Source organism: Humulus lupulus, chromosome 3 (assembly GCF_963169125.1).
Source record: "Humulus lupulus chromosome 3, drHumLupu1.1, whole genome shotgun sequence".
Taxonomy (NCBI): domain Eukaryota; kingdom Viridiplantae; phylum Streptophyta; class Magnoliopsida; order Rosales; family Cannabaceae; genus Humulus; species Humulus lupulus.
This window is the reverse complement of record NC_084795.1, coordinates 177,762,928-177,779,281: the sequence shown is the minus strand read 5'-3', so window position 1 is coordinate 177,779,281 and position 16,354 is coordinate 177,762,928. Positions and strand designations below refer to the sequence as shown.

General features: G+C 35.3%; 3 protein-coding genes and 1 pseudogene across 3 annotated transcripts; 1 reads left to right on the top strand and 3 right to left on the bottom strand.

Moving 5' to 3' along the window:
• Positions 1-1,976: 1,976 nt before the first annotated feature.
• Positions 1,977-2,646, top strand: LOC133823296 (NADH-ubiquinone oxidoreductase chain 6). The gene has a single exon (XM_062255959.1). It carries the CDS (start codon positions 2,029-2,031, stop codon positions 2,644-2,646), a length of 618 nt encoding a protein of 205 aa, XP_062111943.1. The 5' UTR covers positions 1,977-2,028.
• Positions 2,647-5,760: 3,114 nt separating this feature from the next.
• On the bottom strand, positions 5,761-6,288 carry LOC133823297 (NAD(P)H-quinone oxidoreductase subunit 6, chloroplastic). Its single transcript, XM_062255960.1, has one exon. It carries the CDS (start codon positions 6,286-6,288, stop codon positions 5,761-5,763), a length of 528 nt encoding a protein of 175 aa, XP_062111944.1.
• A 62-nt stretch (positions 6,289-6,350) lies between these two features.
• LOC133825241 (NAD(P)H-quinone oxidoreductase subunit I, chloroplastic-like) lies at positions 6,351-9,684 on the bottom strand (annotated as a pseudogene).
• LOC133823295 (NAD(P)H-quinone oxidoreductase subunit H, chloroplastic) lies at positions 9,504-10,903 on the bottom strand. The gene has a single exon (XM_062255958.1). The coding sequence runs from the start codon at positions 10,333-10,335 to the stop codon at positions 9,694-9,696; it is 642 nt and encodes a 213-aa protein (XP_062111942.1). The 5' UTR covers positions 10,336-10,903; the 3' UTR covers positions 9,504-9,693.
• Between the last annotated feature and the right edge of the window lie 5,451 nt (positions 10,904-16,354).

The following is a 16,354-nucleotide window of genomic DNA, read 5'->3' as shown; positions in this document are numbered from 1 at the left end:
ATCTAAATATATGATTCATTATATATGATTCATTTCAAAATCAAAATTTACTAGATCGAAAATTTCTGATTAAAAACAATTATAAATCCAATGTCACATTCAGTAAAGATTTATGATACATGTATAGGGTGTACTCAATGTGTCCGAGCCTGCCCCACAGATGTATTAGAAATGATACCTTGGGATGGGTCTAAAGCTAAGAAAATTGCTTCTGCTCCAAGAACAGAGGACTGTGTGGGTTGTAAGAGATGTGAATCCGCCTGCTCGACAGATTTCTTGAGTGTTCGAGTTTATTTGTGGCATGAAACAACTCAAAGCATGGGTCTAGCTTATTATTACGTTCAAAAAGACCCTACTTGCTTGAATACAATTCCCATTTTTTTTTTTACTTTTATCGACAAAAACCCGCACTCAAAATAATATATCTTTTTGAGAACGGGTTTTTCTAGTCTATTTTTCTGGTCCAAGTGTATCTTGTTTTTACCATGAATTATTTTCCTTGGTTAACGATAATTGTAGTTTTTCCAATATTTGCAGGTTCCCTAATTTTCTTTCTTTCCCATAGAGGAAATAAGGTAATTAGGTGGTATACTCTTTGTATATGTATAATAGAACTCCTTCTAATAACCTATGCATTCGGTTATTATTTCCAATTGGACGATCCATTAATCCAACTCACAGAGGACTATAAATGGATCGATTTTTTAAATATTTCTTGGAGGTTGGGAATAGATGGAATTTCTATAGGACCCATTTTGTTGACGGGGTTTATCACGACTTTAGCTACCCTAGCGACTCGGCCAGTTACTCGAGAGTGCTGATTATTCCATTTTCTGATGTTAGCAATGTATAGCGGTCAAATAGGACCATTTTCTTCTCAAGACCTTTTACTTTTTTTCATCATGTGGGAATTAGAATTAATTCCAGCTTATCTACTTCTATCTATGTGGGGAGGAAAAAAACGTTTGTATTCAGCTACAAAATTTATTTTGTATACTGCAGGAAGTTCCACTTTTTTATTAATGGGAATTCTAGGTGTTTGTTTATATGGTTCTAATGAACCAACATTAAATTTTGAAACATCAGCTAATCAATCGTATCCTATAGCACTCGAAATGCTATTCTATATTGGATTTTTTATTGCTTTTGCTGTCAAATCGCCGATTATACCCTTACATACATGGTTACCGGACACTCATGGAGAGGCACATTACAATACTTGTATGCTTCTAGCTGGAATCTTATTAAAGATGGGGGCGTATGGATTAGTTCCATTCAATATGGAATTATTACCCCACGCCCATTCTATATTTTCTCCTTGGTTAATCATAGTCGGCACAATTCAAATAATCTATGCAGCTTTAACATCTCTGGGGCAACGTAATTTAAAAAAAGAATAGCTTATTCCTTTGTATCTCATATGGGTTTCATAATTATCGGACTTAGTTCTATAAGCGATACAGGACTCAATGGAGCCATTTTACAAATAATATCTCACAGCTTTATTGGCGCCGCGCTTTTTATCAAGGTGTGGCCACGGTCTCAATTTGGTCAGTGTTAAGTTAAGTATGTCCAAGCTTGACAATAGCAGTGGAGATTTTGAGTCCCTTATGAGGTGGAAGACAAGACAAACAGATTCCACTTCATAGGTACCGTTCACGTCACGTGAAGGCTCGCTCAGAACGCGTACCAAGCTTTTATTAGAAAGGAACAAACAGGAGTGCTCCACGCCGAAAGAGAAGGAATGGAAAGAGCAGGCGGCATCTCTCGTCGTCTTCACGTAATTTTTCTTCTAAATGACCGAAAAAAAGAGAGCCGAACTATCTTTGTTTCGGGATCAGCGTCGGTCGGGCCACCGGTGATCCTTATTATAGATTCTGTAAGTAACTCAGTGAGTGCTTTCTAAGAAGGGCTTGGCTTGGAAAAATAAAATGAAATACGAACAATCGCGATGGTCGTAATAGATCGACTTTCATGCTAGTTCTTGCTCCAGCATGAAAGTTCCATTTCAGGGAAGGACGGCGTACCATGATACTTTTAGTTTTGTCGAGCCCAGCTTTGGTCTCTGGTTTGATGGTTGCACGTGCTAAAAATCCGGTACATTCCGTTTTGTTTCCCATTCCAGTCTTTCACGACACTTCAGGTTTACATATTTTGTTAGGTCTCGACTTCTTCGCTATGATGTTCCCAATAGTTCATATAGGCGCTATAGCCGTTTCATTCCTTTTCGTTGTTATGATGTTCCATATTCAAATAGCGGAGATTCACGAAGAAGTATTGCGCTATTTACCAGTGAGTGGTATTATTGGACTGATCTTTTGGTGGGAAATGTTCTTCATTTTAGATAATGAAACCATTCCATTACTACCAACCCAAAGAAATACGACCTCTCTGAGATATACCGTTTATGCCGGAAAGGTACAAAGTTGGACTAGTTTGGAAACATTGGGCAATTTACTTTACACCTACTATTTCGTCTGGTTTTTGGTTCCTAGTCTTATTTTATTAGTAGCCATGATTGGGGCTATAGTACTGACTATGGATAGGACTACTAAGGTGAAAAGACAGGATGTATTCCGACGAAATGCTATTGATTTTAGGAGAACTATAATGAGGAGGATGACAGACCCACTCACGATCTACTAAAGGGCAAGTAAAATTTTTGAAAGTGTAAATTCCGCAATTGTAGCCTCGATAGGCTTTCTTATAATTTGGGTATGCTATTTTGGGGTTAATTTATTAGGAATAGGGTTGCATAGTTATGGTTTATTTTCTAATTGAAAAAAGGATCTGACAAATACAAAATAAACATAGGACAACATAAGTGTATATACGAAAACTTCGTTTAATCCAGTGCGAACCCGAACCCTTTAATGGAAATGAAGTAATTCAAAGAGTTCGCGCTGGATTACATACCTGATTAGAATAGAATTCTAATTTATTTTACTAAAACTTAAGAGAAGAAAAATAACTTATCTTTCATTTTCAAATCATAATCATAGGATTTCCGTTTGATTTTTTGGTTACTCACAAAAACTATGGATAAAAATAATTAGATATAAGAGCTTCGACTTTATCAACGGATAGTGAAAAAACGAAATCCGGATAGATACCAATAGCTATTATGGGTAAAAAAATACAGATCGAAACAAATAATTCTCGCAGTCCAAAATCAACAAAATAAGAGTTTGGTGCATTAAAAAGCCTATATCCATAGAACATCTGTCGTAACATAGATAATGAATAAATAGGAGTTAATATGATTCCAATTGCCATTACCAAAGTAATGAATATATTTGTCATTAAAAGAAATTTTTGGCTAGTAAGTATTCCTAAAAATACTATAAATTCTGCAATAAAACCGCTCATGCCCGGTAATGCAAGAGAAGCCATTGATAAGATACTGAAAGTTGTAAACATTTTTGGAATTGTGATAGCCATTCCGCCCATTTCATCGAGATAAACAAGATGTATTCTATCATAACTCGTTCCTGCCAAGACAAAAAGTGCGGCGCCAATAAAGTCGTGAGATATTATTTGTAAAATGGCTCCATTGAGTCCTGTATCGCTTATAGAACTAAGTCCGATAATTATGAAACCCATATGAGATACAGAGGAATAAGCTATTCTTTTTTTAAAATTACGTTGCCCTGGAGATGTTAAAGCTGCATAGATTATTTGAATTGTGCCGACTATGATTAGCCAAGGAGAAAATATAGAATGGGCGTGGGGTAATAATTCCATATTGAATGGAACTAATCCATACGCCCCCATCTTTAATAAGATTCCAGCTAGAAGCATACAAGTATTGTAATGTGCCTCTCCATGAGTGTCCGGTAACCATGTATGTAAGGGTATAATCGGCGATTTGACAGCAAAAGCAATAAAAAATCCAATATAGAATAGCATTTCGAGTGCTACAGGATACGATTGATTAGCTGATGTTTCAAAATTTAATGTTGGTTCATTAGAACCATATAAACAAACACCAAGAATTCCCATTAATAAAAAAGCGGAACTTCCTGCAGTATACAAAATAAATTTTGTAGCTGAATACAAACATTTTTTTTCCTCCCCACATAGATAGAAGTAGATAAACTAGAATTAATTCTAATTCCCACATGATGAAAAAAAGTAAAAGGTCTTGAGAAGAAAATGGTCGTATTTGACTACTATACATTGCTAACATCAGAAAATGGAATAATCGGCACTCTCGAGTAACTGGCTGAGCCGCTAGGGTAGCTAAAGTCGTGATAAACCCCGTCAACAAAATGGGTCCTATAGAAATTCCATCTATTCCCAACCTCCAAGAAAAATTTAAAAAATCGATCCATTTATAATCCTCTGTGAGTTGGATTAATGGATCGTCCAATTGGAAATAATAACCGAATGCATAGGTTATTAGAAGGAGTTCTATTATACATATACAAAGAGTATACCACCTAATTACCTTATTTCCTCTATGGGGAAGAGAGAAAATTAGGGAACCCGCAAATATTGGAAAAACTACAATTATTGTTAACCAAGGAAAACAATTCATGGTAAAAACAAGATACACTTGGACCAGAAAAATAGACTAGAAAAACCCGTTCTCAAAAAGATATATTATTTTGAGCGCGGGTTTTTGTCGATAAAAGTAAAAAAATAGGGAATTGTATTCAAGCAAGTAGGGTTTTTTTGAACGTATTAATAAGCTAGACCCATGCTTCGAGTTGTTTCATGCCACAAATAAACTCGAACACTCAAGAAATCTGCCGGGCAGGCGGATTCACATCTCTTACAACCCACACAGTCCTCCGTTCTTGGAGCAGAAGCAATTTGCTTAGCTTTAGACCCGTCCCAAGGTATCATTTCTAATACATCTGTGGGGCAGGCTCAGACACATTGAGTACACCCTATACACGTATCATAAATCTTTACTGAATGTGACATTGGATTTATAATTGTTTTTAATAAAAAAATTTCGATCTAGTAAATTTTGATTTTGAAATGAATCATATATAATGAATCATATATTTAGATACGAGATGAATCAATGATTCAAATTTGCCAGAATTATTCTAATCAATCTACTTCCAGATCGAGTCATGTGAGAGAGCTAAGATCTTTTGATTTCTTATATTTTCGCAAACATGATCATACATTATGTATAATACACACTAATTAGAATTTAGGAATATTCTAATTTCTATGGTTAATACTACGTATCAGTGATACTACTTATTCAACAAATTCGATTGGTTGATACGAGTTGATTTTCTGTTACGATAAATTGACGAAACAATAGCTGGTCCAATAGCTACTTCAGCCGCTGCAATGGCTATAACAAAAATGGAGAAAATATTTCCTTTTAATTGGCGACTATCAAAAAAATCTGAAAATATTATGAAATTTATATTAACTTCATTCAGTATAAGTTCAAGACACATAATAGCTTTAACAATATTTCGGCTGGTGATCAATCCATAGATACCGATAGAAAATAAGTAGGCACTCAAAACAAGTACATGTTCGAGCATCATTGACCAACTCCTTAATCAATTTCAATTCATTTCAATAGACTATGACCAAGAATGCAAGGGATTCGATTGACTAGAATATAAAAAGTATGGAACAAAGAAATATATTGGTAATAGATCAAATAAAAAATCTTGATTTTAGACATATTGAAGGAAAAAAATGAATGGGATAACAAATAAATGTGATAACATGGAATTACGTTTCATTTTGATTGCTGTTACTAATTTTAGAGATTTTTTACTAGCGCGCCACGACAATTTCCCCTATCAAAGCAGCTAAAAGAATTATTGAAATGAATTCAAATGGACGAAAAAATTCTGTTGATAAATGAATTCCAATTTGTTGACTATTACTTAGAAAATCGTGCTCTATAATCTGGTTTGATCTTGTAGTCCAAATAATCCCGTACCATGACGTATCTGTAATAGTAGTCATTAGTAAACCAAAAATACTTGTACAAACCAGCAAAGTAACCCCATCCCCAAGGGTCAAAAGATGAAAATCTTTGTAATATTCTGAACCATTCATGAACATCACAGCATATAGAATTAAAACATTTATAGCCCCCACGTAAATAAGGAGTTGTGCAGCAGCTACAAAGTACGAATTTAATAGAATATAAAATAAGGATATACAAACAAGAACAAATCCCAACGAAAAGGCAGAATAAATTGGGTTGGTAAATAATACTACTCCTATACCTCCTAAGATAAGACCTAAGCCCAAAAAGACTAAAAGAAAATCATGTATTGGTCCAGGAAAATCCATTCTACGTAAAATAAGAGATAAAAAAATCAAAATGTTTTTCATGACCCTATTCAGAACAGACCAGAAAAAATGGTTGATAATTCATAAAAAATTTATATAGGACTTCAAAATTTTTCTTTAATCATTAATCAAGGGATTTACTTTTTTTTATTTGAGGCGAATTAAAAATTGTTCGAATTGTATAATCGTCAAGTACTGATAACCCAGGGCAATTTGATTATAATTCAACTCGTGACGATCATAAGTAGAAAGTTCATATTCTTTAGTCATTGATAAACAATTTGTTGGACAATACTCAACATAGTTACCACAAAATAAACAGATTTCGAAATCAATGCTGTAATTAAGTAATCTTTTCTTACGAATATCAGTTTCAAATTTCCAATCAATGACGGGTAAATCTATAGGACATACACGAACACAGACTTCACAAGCAATATATTTATCAAATTCAAAATGGACTCGACCGTGGAACTGTTCCATGGCAATTGCCTTTTCATAAGGATATTGAATAGTTATAGGTAAATGATTTACGTGCGATAGGGTAATTATGAAACTTTGACCAATGTACCTTGCAGCCCGTACTATTTGTTGGCCATAATTCATGAACTCATGACCATAGGGAACATATCGTGCATATATATATGAATAATTTTATGTTTGTTTATTTCTCTTGTTTCATCCAAGTTGGGAATATAGGATATAATATCCGTTTACAGTGAAAAGAGTTGGGAAGACGTTGTTAATAATAGATTACTGAGAGAAATAGGTAAAAGAAATTTCCATCCAAGATTCAATAGTTGGTCCATTCTTAGCCTCGGTAAAGTCCATCTTGTTGTGATAGGAATGAACAAGAACAAATAAGTTTTAGCTAATGTAATAAAGATACCAATTGTCGGTTCAAAAACACCATATGTTTTATTTATTTCAAAAACTCAGAAACAAATATGTATGGAATAGAGATATTCCAACCGCCCAAGTAAAGAACTGTTACAAATAATGAAGAAACTAATAAGTTTAGATAGGAAGCAACGTAAAATAAACCAAATTTGATCCCCGAGTATTCGGTTTGATAACCTGCTACTAATTCTTCTTCTGCTTCTGGTAAATCAAAAGGTAATCTTTCACATTTTGCTAGCGAAGAAATTATAAAAATTATAAACCCTATAGGTTGACGCCACAAATTCCATCCCCAAAAACCATATTTTGATTGGCCCTCAACTATATCAACTGTACTTCAACTATTAGATAATTATAGTCGATGATACCATCACTGTTCCCATCGCTATTCCAGAACCGTACATGAGATTTTCACCTCATACGACTCCTTGAGGACCATAAATAAATCTAAGGACCGGATCCCTATTATTTTAGAGTATTTTTTTTTTATCTTGATATCTTTTTAAGATGGATAAGGTCAAAATTTCTCTTACGATCCCAAATTAGACCAATTGAATTCTGTCTGTTTTGCTTTAATAATTATTTCTATTTATTTCAAAAAATTATTAAAATAAATTTAGTACTTCTGAATTGATCTCATCCTTTCTTTAAAAATTTCAACAATCATTTTAATTTGTCTTTGTTGAGTAATAATTTAATTCTTCAATCAAATACTCATTGTAAAAATATCACTAACCTGGCTTTTTCACTTACGAAAAAGACTTCTATATTAATTCATAAATTATGATATGAATTCAATTCTATCTATATGAATATGGATAGAGAAAGGTAAAGAATAAAAGTAGAATAGAAAGAAAGACTAAAAAAAATTATTTTTCTACTGTATGTAATTGTATTCCTTTCTCTTTTTTTTCGTTTCCATTCTTCTTTCTTCTGAGAAAATAAAAAGGGGACTTACAAAATAAAGATAAAGGATTATTTCGTTTCCAACAGTCATCTATTTAATCGACGGATAGGAGCATACTCTAGATCAGAATTGTGGGGAGTACTGCTTGATCATTTCTACCAACTTAAAGCCCCAATTCATATTCTTTGAATATTATGCAGAAATATTCTTTTACATAATCTCCATTACAAATCCTTTGTGTATCTTGGTGTTTCTAATCATCCACTCATTTTTGTTCAATCATTTGTTTGTGTTAAGGTAATACATGAATGATAATACATACAAACAATAGTTGAAACGCAATATGGTTGATCTTTTGAGACCGCTTTAAGTTAGGATAACTAATCGCCTAATCTTGGGGTAAACGCTTTCTTCTGCTTTTGTTTATTTCCGCTGAACTTTCTAACTCTTATACATAGAAAATGAGACTCAATTTTTTACTGCGTTATATATAAGCAGTTTTCTTTCACTCATATAACTATCTGATTTAGTTCATCTATTCGAATAATGAATAAAAAAATGAAGATATTTTCTCCATTCAGTCCACCCTTTTCCTATAAAGAAAGAACTAAAGAGGAAAACATAGAGAACAATTTATGTCTTAACGAATCGCACGTAGAGATATTGATAACACACATAAAGTTAATGGTATTTCATAACTAATTGATTGAGCAACAGCTCGTAGACCACCTAAAAAAGAATATTTATTATTTGACCCGTATCCTGACATAAGAAGGCCTATGGGAGCAATACTTGAAATGGCAATCCATAAAAAAACACCAATATTCAGATCTGCTAAAACAAGGTGAGATCCAAAAGGAACTACTGAATAGCTTAATAAAATGGATATGACTGCTATGGATGGGCCAATACTGAATAAACGAGTATCTCCTCTAGATGGAAATAGATTTTCTTTGAAAAGTAGTTTTGCTCCATCTGCTAAAGCTTGAAGAACCCCCCAAGGTCCGGCATATTCAGGTCCAATATGTTGTTGTATCCCTACCGATATTTCTCTTTCTAACCATACAATTACCAGTACACCTATAGTGATTCCCAATACAAGAGTAAAAGTAGGAATAAGTATCCATATAATTCCAGAGGTCTCTTTTAAAAATTCCATTCTAGAAAAAGAATTGATATCTTGTATTTCTGTTGTATCAATTATCATTTCAACGATCAACCTCTCCCATAATGATATCTATACTACCTAGTATTGTCATAATATCAGCCAATTTCATTCTTTTAACTAACTGTGGAAGAATTTGCAAATTGATAAAACCCGGCGGGCGAATTTTCCATCTCCAAGGAAAGCCACTCTAATCCCCTATCAGAAAAATTCCCAATTCTCCCTTTGGGGCTTTGACTCTCACATAGAGTTCTTGTTTTAGCAATTCAAATGTAGGAGAAGGTGTTTTACTAATAAATCGATAGTCAAAATCATTCCATTCTGGATTCCTTTCTCTATCAACGTCTCGGATTTCTAAATTCTCATATGGCCTCCCTGAAATTCCTTCTAAAGCCTGTTGAATAATTTTTATGGATTCTGTCATTTCACCAATTCAGACTAGATACCGAGCTAATGAATCACCTTCTTTTTGCCACTGTACTTCCCAATCAAATTCTTCATAACATTCATAATGATCAACTTTACGAAGATCCCATTGTATTCCAGAAGCTCGCAGCATTGGGCCTGATAAACCCCAATTTATTATGTCCTCTCTCCCAATAATGCCTACTCCTTCAACTCGTTCTAAAAAAACAGGATTTCGTGTAATAAGTTTTTGATATTCAATAACTTTTGTTAAAAAATAATCGCAAAAGTCTAAACATTTATCTATCCAGCCATGAGGTAAATCACCCGCTACTCCTCCGATACGAAAATAATTATGCATCATTCTCATACCGGTGGCAGCTTCAAATAGATCATATACTAATTCTCTTTCTCTGAAAATATAGAAAAAAGGAGTCTGTGCCCCAATATCTGCCATAAAAGGACCGAGCCATAACAGGTGAGAAGCTATACGACTCAACTCCAACATAATTGCTCTGATATAGCTAGCTCTTTTAGGTATTTGGATATTTCCCAACAACTCTGGTCCATTTACGGTTATTGCTTCCGTAAACATAGTAGCTAAATAATCCCAATGCGTTACATAAGGGAGGTATTGTATAATTGTTCGGTTTTCCGCAATTTTTTCCATTCCTCGGTGTAAATAGCCTAATATTGGTTCACAGTCAATAACATCTTCACCGTCGAGAGTAACGATGAGTCAAAGAACGCCGTGCATTGATGGGTGTTGGGGGCCCATATTTACTATCATGAGGTCTTTTCTTGTAGCTGGTATAATCATAAGTTTTTCTTCGAATCATTCTTTCATGAATTACTGAGAGCAAAAATTAGTTCATTCAAATTCAAGATCTAATAAATCAAATAATTCTAAATACCTCTTCCAATTAACGCTTTTTTGATTCCCGAATATCTAACTGATTAATTAATTCTATATAACGTATTTTATTTTTCTTTGACAAATAAGAAAGCATCCTTTGGCGTTTTCCCAAAATTTTACGGAGGCCTCTATGAGATAAATAGTCTTTTCTGTGCAATTCCAAATGTGAAGAAAGTTTTCATATCCTATTTGTGAGGCTTAGTATTTGAAATACAACAGACCCCTTGTTTTCTTCTTTTTCTTCGTGCGAAATAATCGAGATAAATGACTTTTTTTACCATAAAACGAAATCTTCTCCTCTTCTCTCCCCACCAGCCCCATTTTTATGGCTAGATGTTCCCGCTAATAGGTGATTGTTTTATATTAAAACAACCACACCCGCTTGTAGGGTTAAGCGTAGGGGCCGCCACACCGTATTCACCCCAAAAACCCACTCATAGTGATAACCCATAATATCCCATATGAGTGGGATATATGAGTGGGTGTCCACTATTATTATAATATAATAATATCTGGTTAACTCGCCCCACGGGTTACGCTATCCGCCCCACTAAATAACCGCTATAATAATATGAGTGGGATAATAATAATAATATATCCGGTTACTCATATTAGGATAACCCACCCACCCACTATTATGAGTAACCCGCTAACCGCAGCGGGTTACAAGTGGGTGGCTAACCCACCCACTATCATACGGTTACGGATAGCGGATACGGGTAACCCACTCGCTGCGGTTTCGACCCGGCTGCAGGTATCCACTACTCATAGCGAGTGGATATCAGTGGACACCCGCGGGTGACCCTCTATGAGCGAATATCCACGGGTAACCGCAGTGGATATGAGTAGCGGACTCGCTGCGAGTGGGTTACTCGGCTGCGCCATAGCGGGTAGCCGCTGCGGCTGCGGGTAACCACCCACTATACGTGTGGGTAACCGTATGATTGTGGGTGGCTACCCGCAGCGGGTGGTTAGTTAACCATCGTATGATTATGCGGTTATCCTATGTGGGTGAATAAAATAATAGTGGGTCGGTGGGTTATCCTATTCACCCACTCGTAACCGTTATTAGCCACTCATAGTGGGCCACTATTATCCGATTATATTCGCCCCCACTATTCTATGGGTAACCATATGAGTGGGTTAACCCCACTCAATCACCGGTTTTTGTTAACGTAAGTACGCCCCCTATTCTTCACTATTACAAATGTATTCATATATATTCATATTAATTACTCAATATGCATATTCCCGTTCTCAGAGCGGGGGAATATGCCCCATTTTTATACTCGCCACTCAGAGCGAGGTTTACATATTCGTTGTCAACTGAGAAAGTTGGATCTACATTGGATCTCACCTGAATCGCCCCATCTATCCTCCTGAGGAGAAGTTTGGTTTCAAACCCCGGTTCGAACAGGAGAAGTACGCCATGCTAATGTGCCTTGGATGATCCACATCTCAGGGTCAGGCGCTGATGAGCACATTGAACTATCCATGTGGCTGAGAGCCCTCACAGCCCAGGCACAACGACGCAATTATCAGGGGCATGCTCTACCACTGGGCAAATAGCCCGTCGTGTGGGCCTCCCACTGGGGGCCCACTATGCCAAAAGTGAGAGAAACCCCATCCCTCTCTTTCCTTTTTTACGCCCCCATGTCGCCACACGGGAGGGACATGAGCTTAGTCTTACTTCACCGTCGAGAAACAAAAGAAGACTTCCATATCCAAGTTTAACTCAGACGTAGCTCGCTTCTTTTTGGGTATGAGGCAGTGCCTACATTTTTTGAAACATTTCCGGTTGTTTTGGTAGATGGAGACGGAATTGTTAGAGCCGATGTTCCTTTTCGAAGGGAAGAATCAAAATATAGTGTTGAACAAGTAGGTGTAATTGTTGAGTTCTATGGCAGTGAACTCAATGGAATCAATTATAGTGATCCTGCTACTGTGAAAAAATATGCTAGACGTGCGCAATTAGGTGAAATTTTTTAATTAGATCGTGCTACTTTGAAATCTGATGGTGTTTTTCATAGCAGTCCGAGGGGCTGGTTTACTTTTGGACATGCTTCGTTTGCTCTGCTCTTCTTCTTCGGGCACATTTGGCATGGTGCTAGAACTTTGTTTAGGGATGTTTTTGTTGGTATTGACCCAGATTTGGATGCTCAAGTAGAATTTGGAGCATTCCAAAAACTTGGAGATCCAACTACAAGAAGACAAGTAGTCTGATAGAATATTGTTTTGTTATTTTTTTTCTTTAGTTTTGGGATTTGATATAGAATACCAGATAAATCTTGATTTGAATCGATGTCTTTTCTTTGACTCTTGGTTTGTTCTTTCTTTATCCGGGAGACGATCTCAAATAAATAGGTGTGGAAGCTATAATTGTAAACCACGATCGAATCTATGGAAGCATTGGTTTATACATTCCTTTTAGTCTCAACTCTAGGAATAATATTTTTTGCTATCTTTTTTCGAGAACCGCCTAAAGTTCCAACTAAAAAATGAAATAATTTTCATTATCTCAATTGAAAGTAATGAGCGTCCCGATATTGGGAGGCTCATTACTTCAACTAGTCCCTGCGTTCCTCGAATGGATCTCTTAGTTGTTGAGAGGGTTGCCCAAAAGCAGTATATAAGGCATACCCAGTAAAACTTACAAGTAAACCAGATATAAATATGGCAACTAGGGTTGCTGTTTCCATTATTATATAATTAAAAGACCACAATAGATCTATGCTAAGATCATTTATTTACAACGGAATGGTATACAAAGTCAACAGATCTCAATGAATAGAAAATAGGATTTATGGCTACACAAGCTGTTGAGGGTAGTTCTAGATCTGGTTCAAGACGAACTGGTGCAGGGAGTTTATTGAAACCATTGAATTCAGAATATGGTAAAGTAGCACTTGGGTGGGGAACTACTCCTTTGATGGGTATCGCAACGGCTTTATTTGCGGTATTCCTATATATTATTTTGGAGATTTATAATTCTTCTATTTTACTAGACGGAATTTCAATGAATTAGATTCACAAAAACTATTAACTCACTTTTCACTACAAAGTGAAGCATTTAGTTCTCTGATTTTTATCCCATTCTATTTTGGTAGTTCGATCGTGAAATTTCTTTGTTTCTGTATTTCTGGAATATGAGTGTGTGACTTGTTAGAATTGATCTTATGGATAGTACAGAGAGCGGGTCTGTCATCTTGCTAGAGATGGTTTTACTTCGTCGGATATTGTCATTCTATGATAGTATCTGAAGCACGGACTATATGAAATATCTTACTAAAGTATTAGAACTATGATTCATTCTTAACTTAATATTCAGACCTCGTGACCGGACTCCTTTTTTGCTTATTTTGATCAAAGTACAAAGGTTTCTTTTGATTTTTAGTCATTATGTCTATTCATTGAATAAGTGATGGTCCAACGATTCTTACTCAAGGAATTTTTGGACTTAGTTTGAAAAGGTTTTATTGACTCATCGTGGTTCTAGTATGAATCTGAGGTTTTAATTGATTCATAGGGTCTTAACAAGAGATTTCTATCAATAATAAAGAAAACACTAGTAAAGTCTCATTACACACAAATAAATAAATAAAATAGGGAAATAGAAGATTCAAGAGGCCTGATCAACATAGAGATAAATGAGCCGACTTGAGATTTTGGCATTAGAACAATAATAAAGAGTTTTTGTATTATTTCTTTATCTTTTCTTTAGAAAAGAGTGAATAATACAATTAGGAAGTTTCGAACGCATATCCGATAGAACTTGTATTTTGGTCTTTATGTTTGAGCCGTACGAGATGAAATTTTCATATACGGTTCTTAGAGGGGGGGGGGGGGGATTGGCTTACCTATCTCAATAAAATCTATGATTGATTCGAAGAATGCCTTGAGATTCAGGCAATTGAGGATGATATAACTAGTAAATATGTTCCCCCTCATGTAAACATATTTTATTGTCTAGGAGGAATTACGCTTACTTGTTTTTTAGTACAAGTAGCTACGGGGTTTGCTATGACTTTTTATTATTGCCCGACCGTTGTGAAGGCTTTTACTTCTGTTCAATATATAATGACTGAAGCTAACTTTGGTTGGTTAATCTGATCAGTTCATCGATGGTCGGCAAGTATGATGGTACTAATGATGATCCTACACGTATTTCGTGTGTATCTCACAGGTGGCTTTAAAAAACCTCGCGAATTGACTTGGGTTACAGGTGTGGTTTTGGGTGTATTGACTGCATCTTTTGGTGTAACTGGTTATTCCTTACCTCGGGACCAAATAGGTTATTGGGCAGTAAAAATTGTAACTGGTGTACCGGACGCAATTCTTGTAATAGGATCGCCCTTGGTAGAGTTATTGCGCGGAAGTGCTAGTGTGGGACAATCCACTTTGACTCATTTTTATAGTTCACACACTTTTGTATTACCTCTTCTTACTGCCGTATTTATGTTAATGCACTTCCTAATGATACGTAAGCAAGGTATTTCCAGTCCTTTATAAAGAGGCTATATTATACTATTTGTAATCAATCATTTATCACATGGTGTAGGAACAATAGTATTTCATTGCTATAAATATGGATTATTGAAAAGAATAAGACATGTATTTGGATATTTCTCTTCAACTCCACAAAAAAATATAAATAAAGTCGTTATTTATTTGATACTCATAGTTGAAGTGAATTCTCTGAAGATAAAATGGATTATGGGAGTGTGTGACTTGAACTATTGATTGGCTTGTGCAGAATATATGTCCTTATCTGCCACATTTGAATTCAAAACAAAAATGTGTCTTTGTTCCAACCACCAGGAAAGCTCCATATAGAGGATAAGGTGGTTCGTTGGAAGATAATCGTTTTTTTCTATGATCAGACTCGATCATGTCATCTATGAACAGAATCCGTAAGATCCAGTTGAAAGAATAAGTGATGTGGCATAATTTTGATTAGATTATGTTTTATATCTTTCACTTACTTAATAGTATGTAAATGGATTCATTTCCTATGTATTGACTTGATTTATTATACTATTGGAGTGAAACAAGGGATCTAAAGAAGAACAGAGGCTAAATTCAATTAGTAACAAGTAAATTCTTTGTATAGAAAAAGTCTCGCTATTTTGGGGGATAAAGTCCAATTGAAAGGTCTGAGACGACCCATAAAGCACTTGAGTATTGAGCATTTATCTGTAAGAACTGGATTTTGTGCAATTTCTAATTGTTGAAACTCCGAAAAGGAAACTAAACTGGTAAATTTGTACTTATATAGAATCATTCCTATATGTGTGGATATGGATAGCATATCGATTTTTTTATATGGGTATATTTGGTTCGTTTGATTCGTGCTCAAGCCAGATGATGAAAAATTATCATGTCCGGTTCTTTCGGGGGATGGATCGAGAATAATTCACCTATCCTAATAACAAAAAAACCTGACTTGAACGATCATGTATTAAGAGCTAAATTGGCTAAAGGGATGGGTCATAATTATTATGGAGAACCCGCATGGCCCAATGATCTTTTATATATTTTTCCGGTAGTAATTTTAGGTACTATTGCATGTAACGTAGGTTTAGCGGTTCTAGAACCATCAATGATTGGCGAACTTGCGAATCCATCTGCAATTCCTTTGGAGATATTGCCTGAATGGTATCTTTTTCCCGTATTTCAAATATTTCGGACAGTACCAAATTAATTATTGGGTGTTCTTTTAATGGTTTCAGTACCTACGGGATTATTAACAGTACCCTTTTTGGAGAATGTTAAT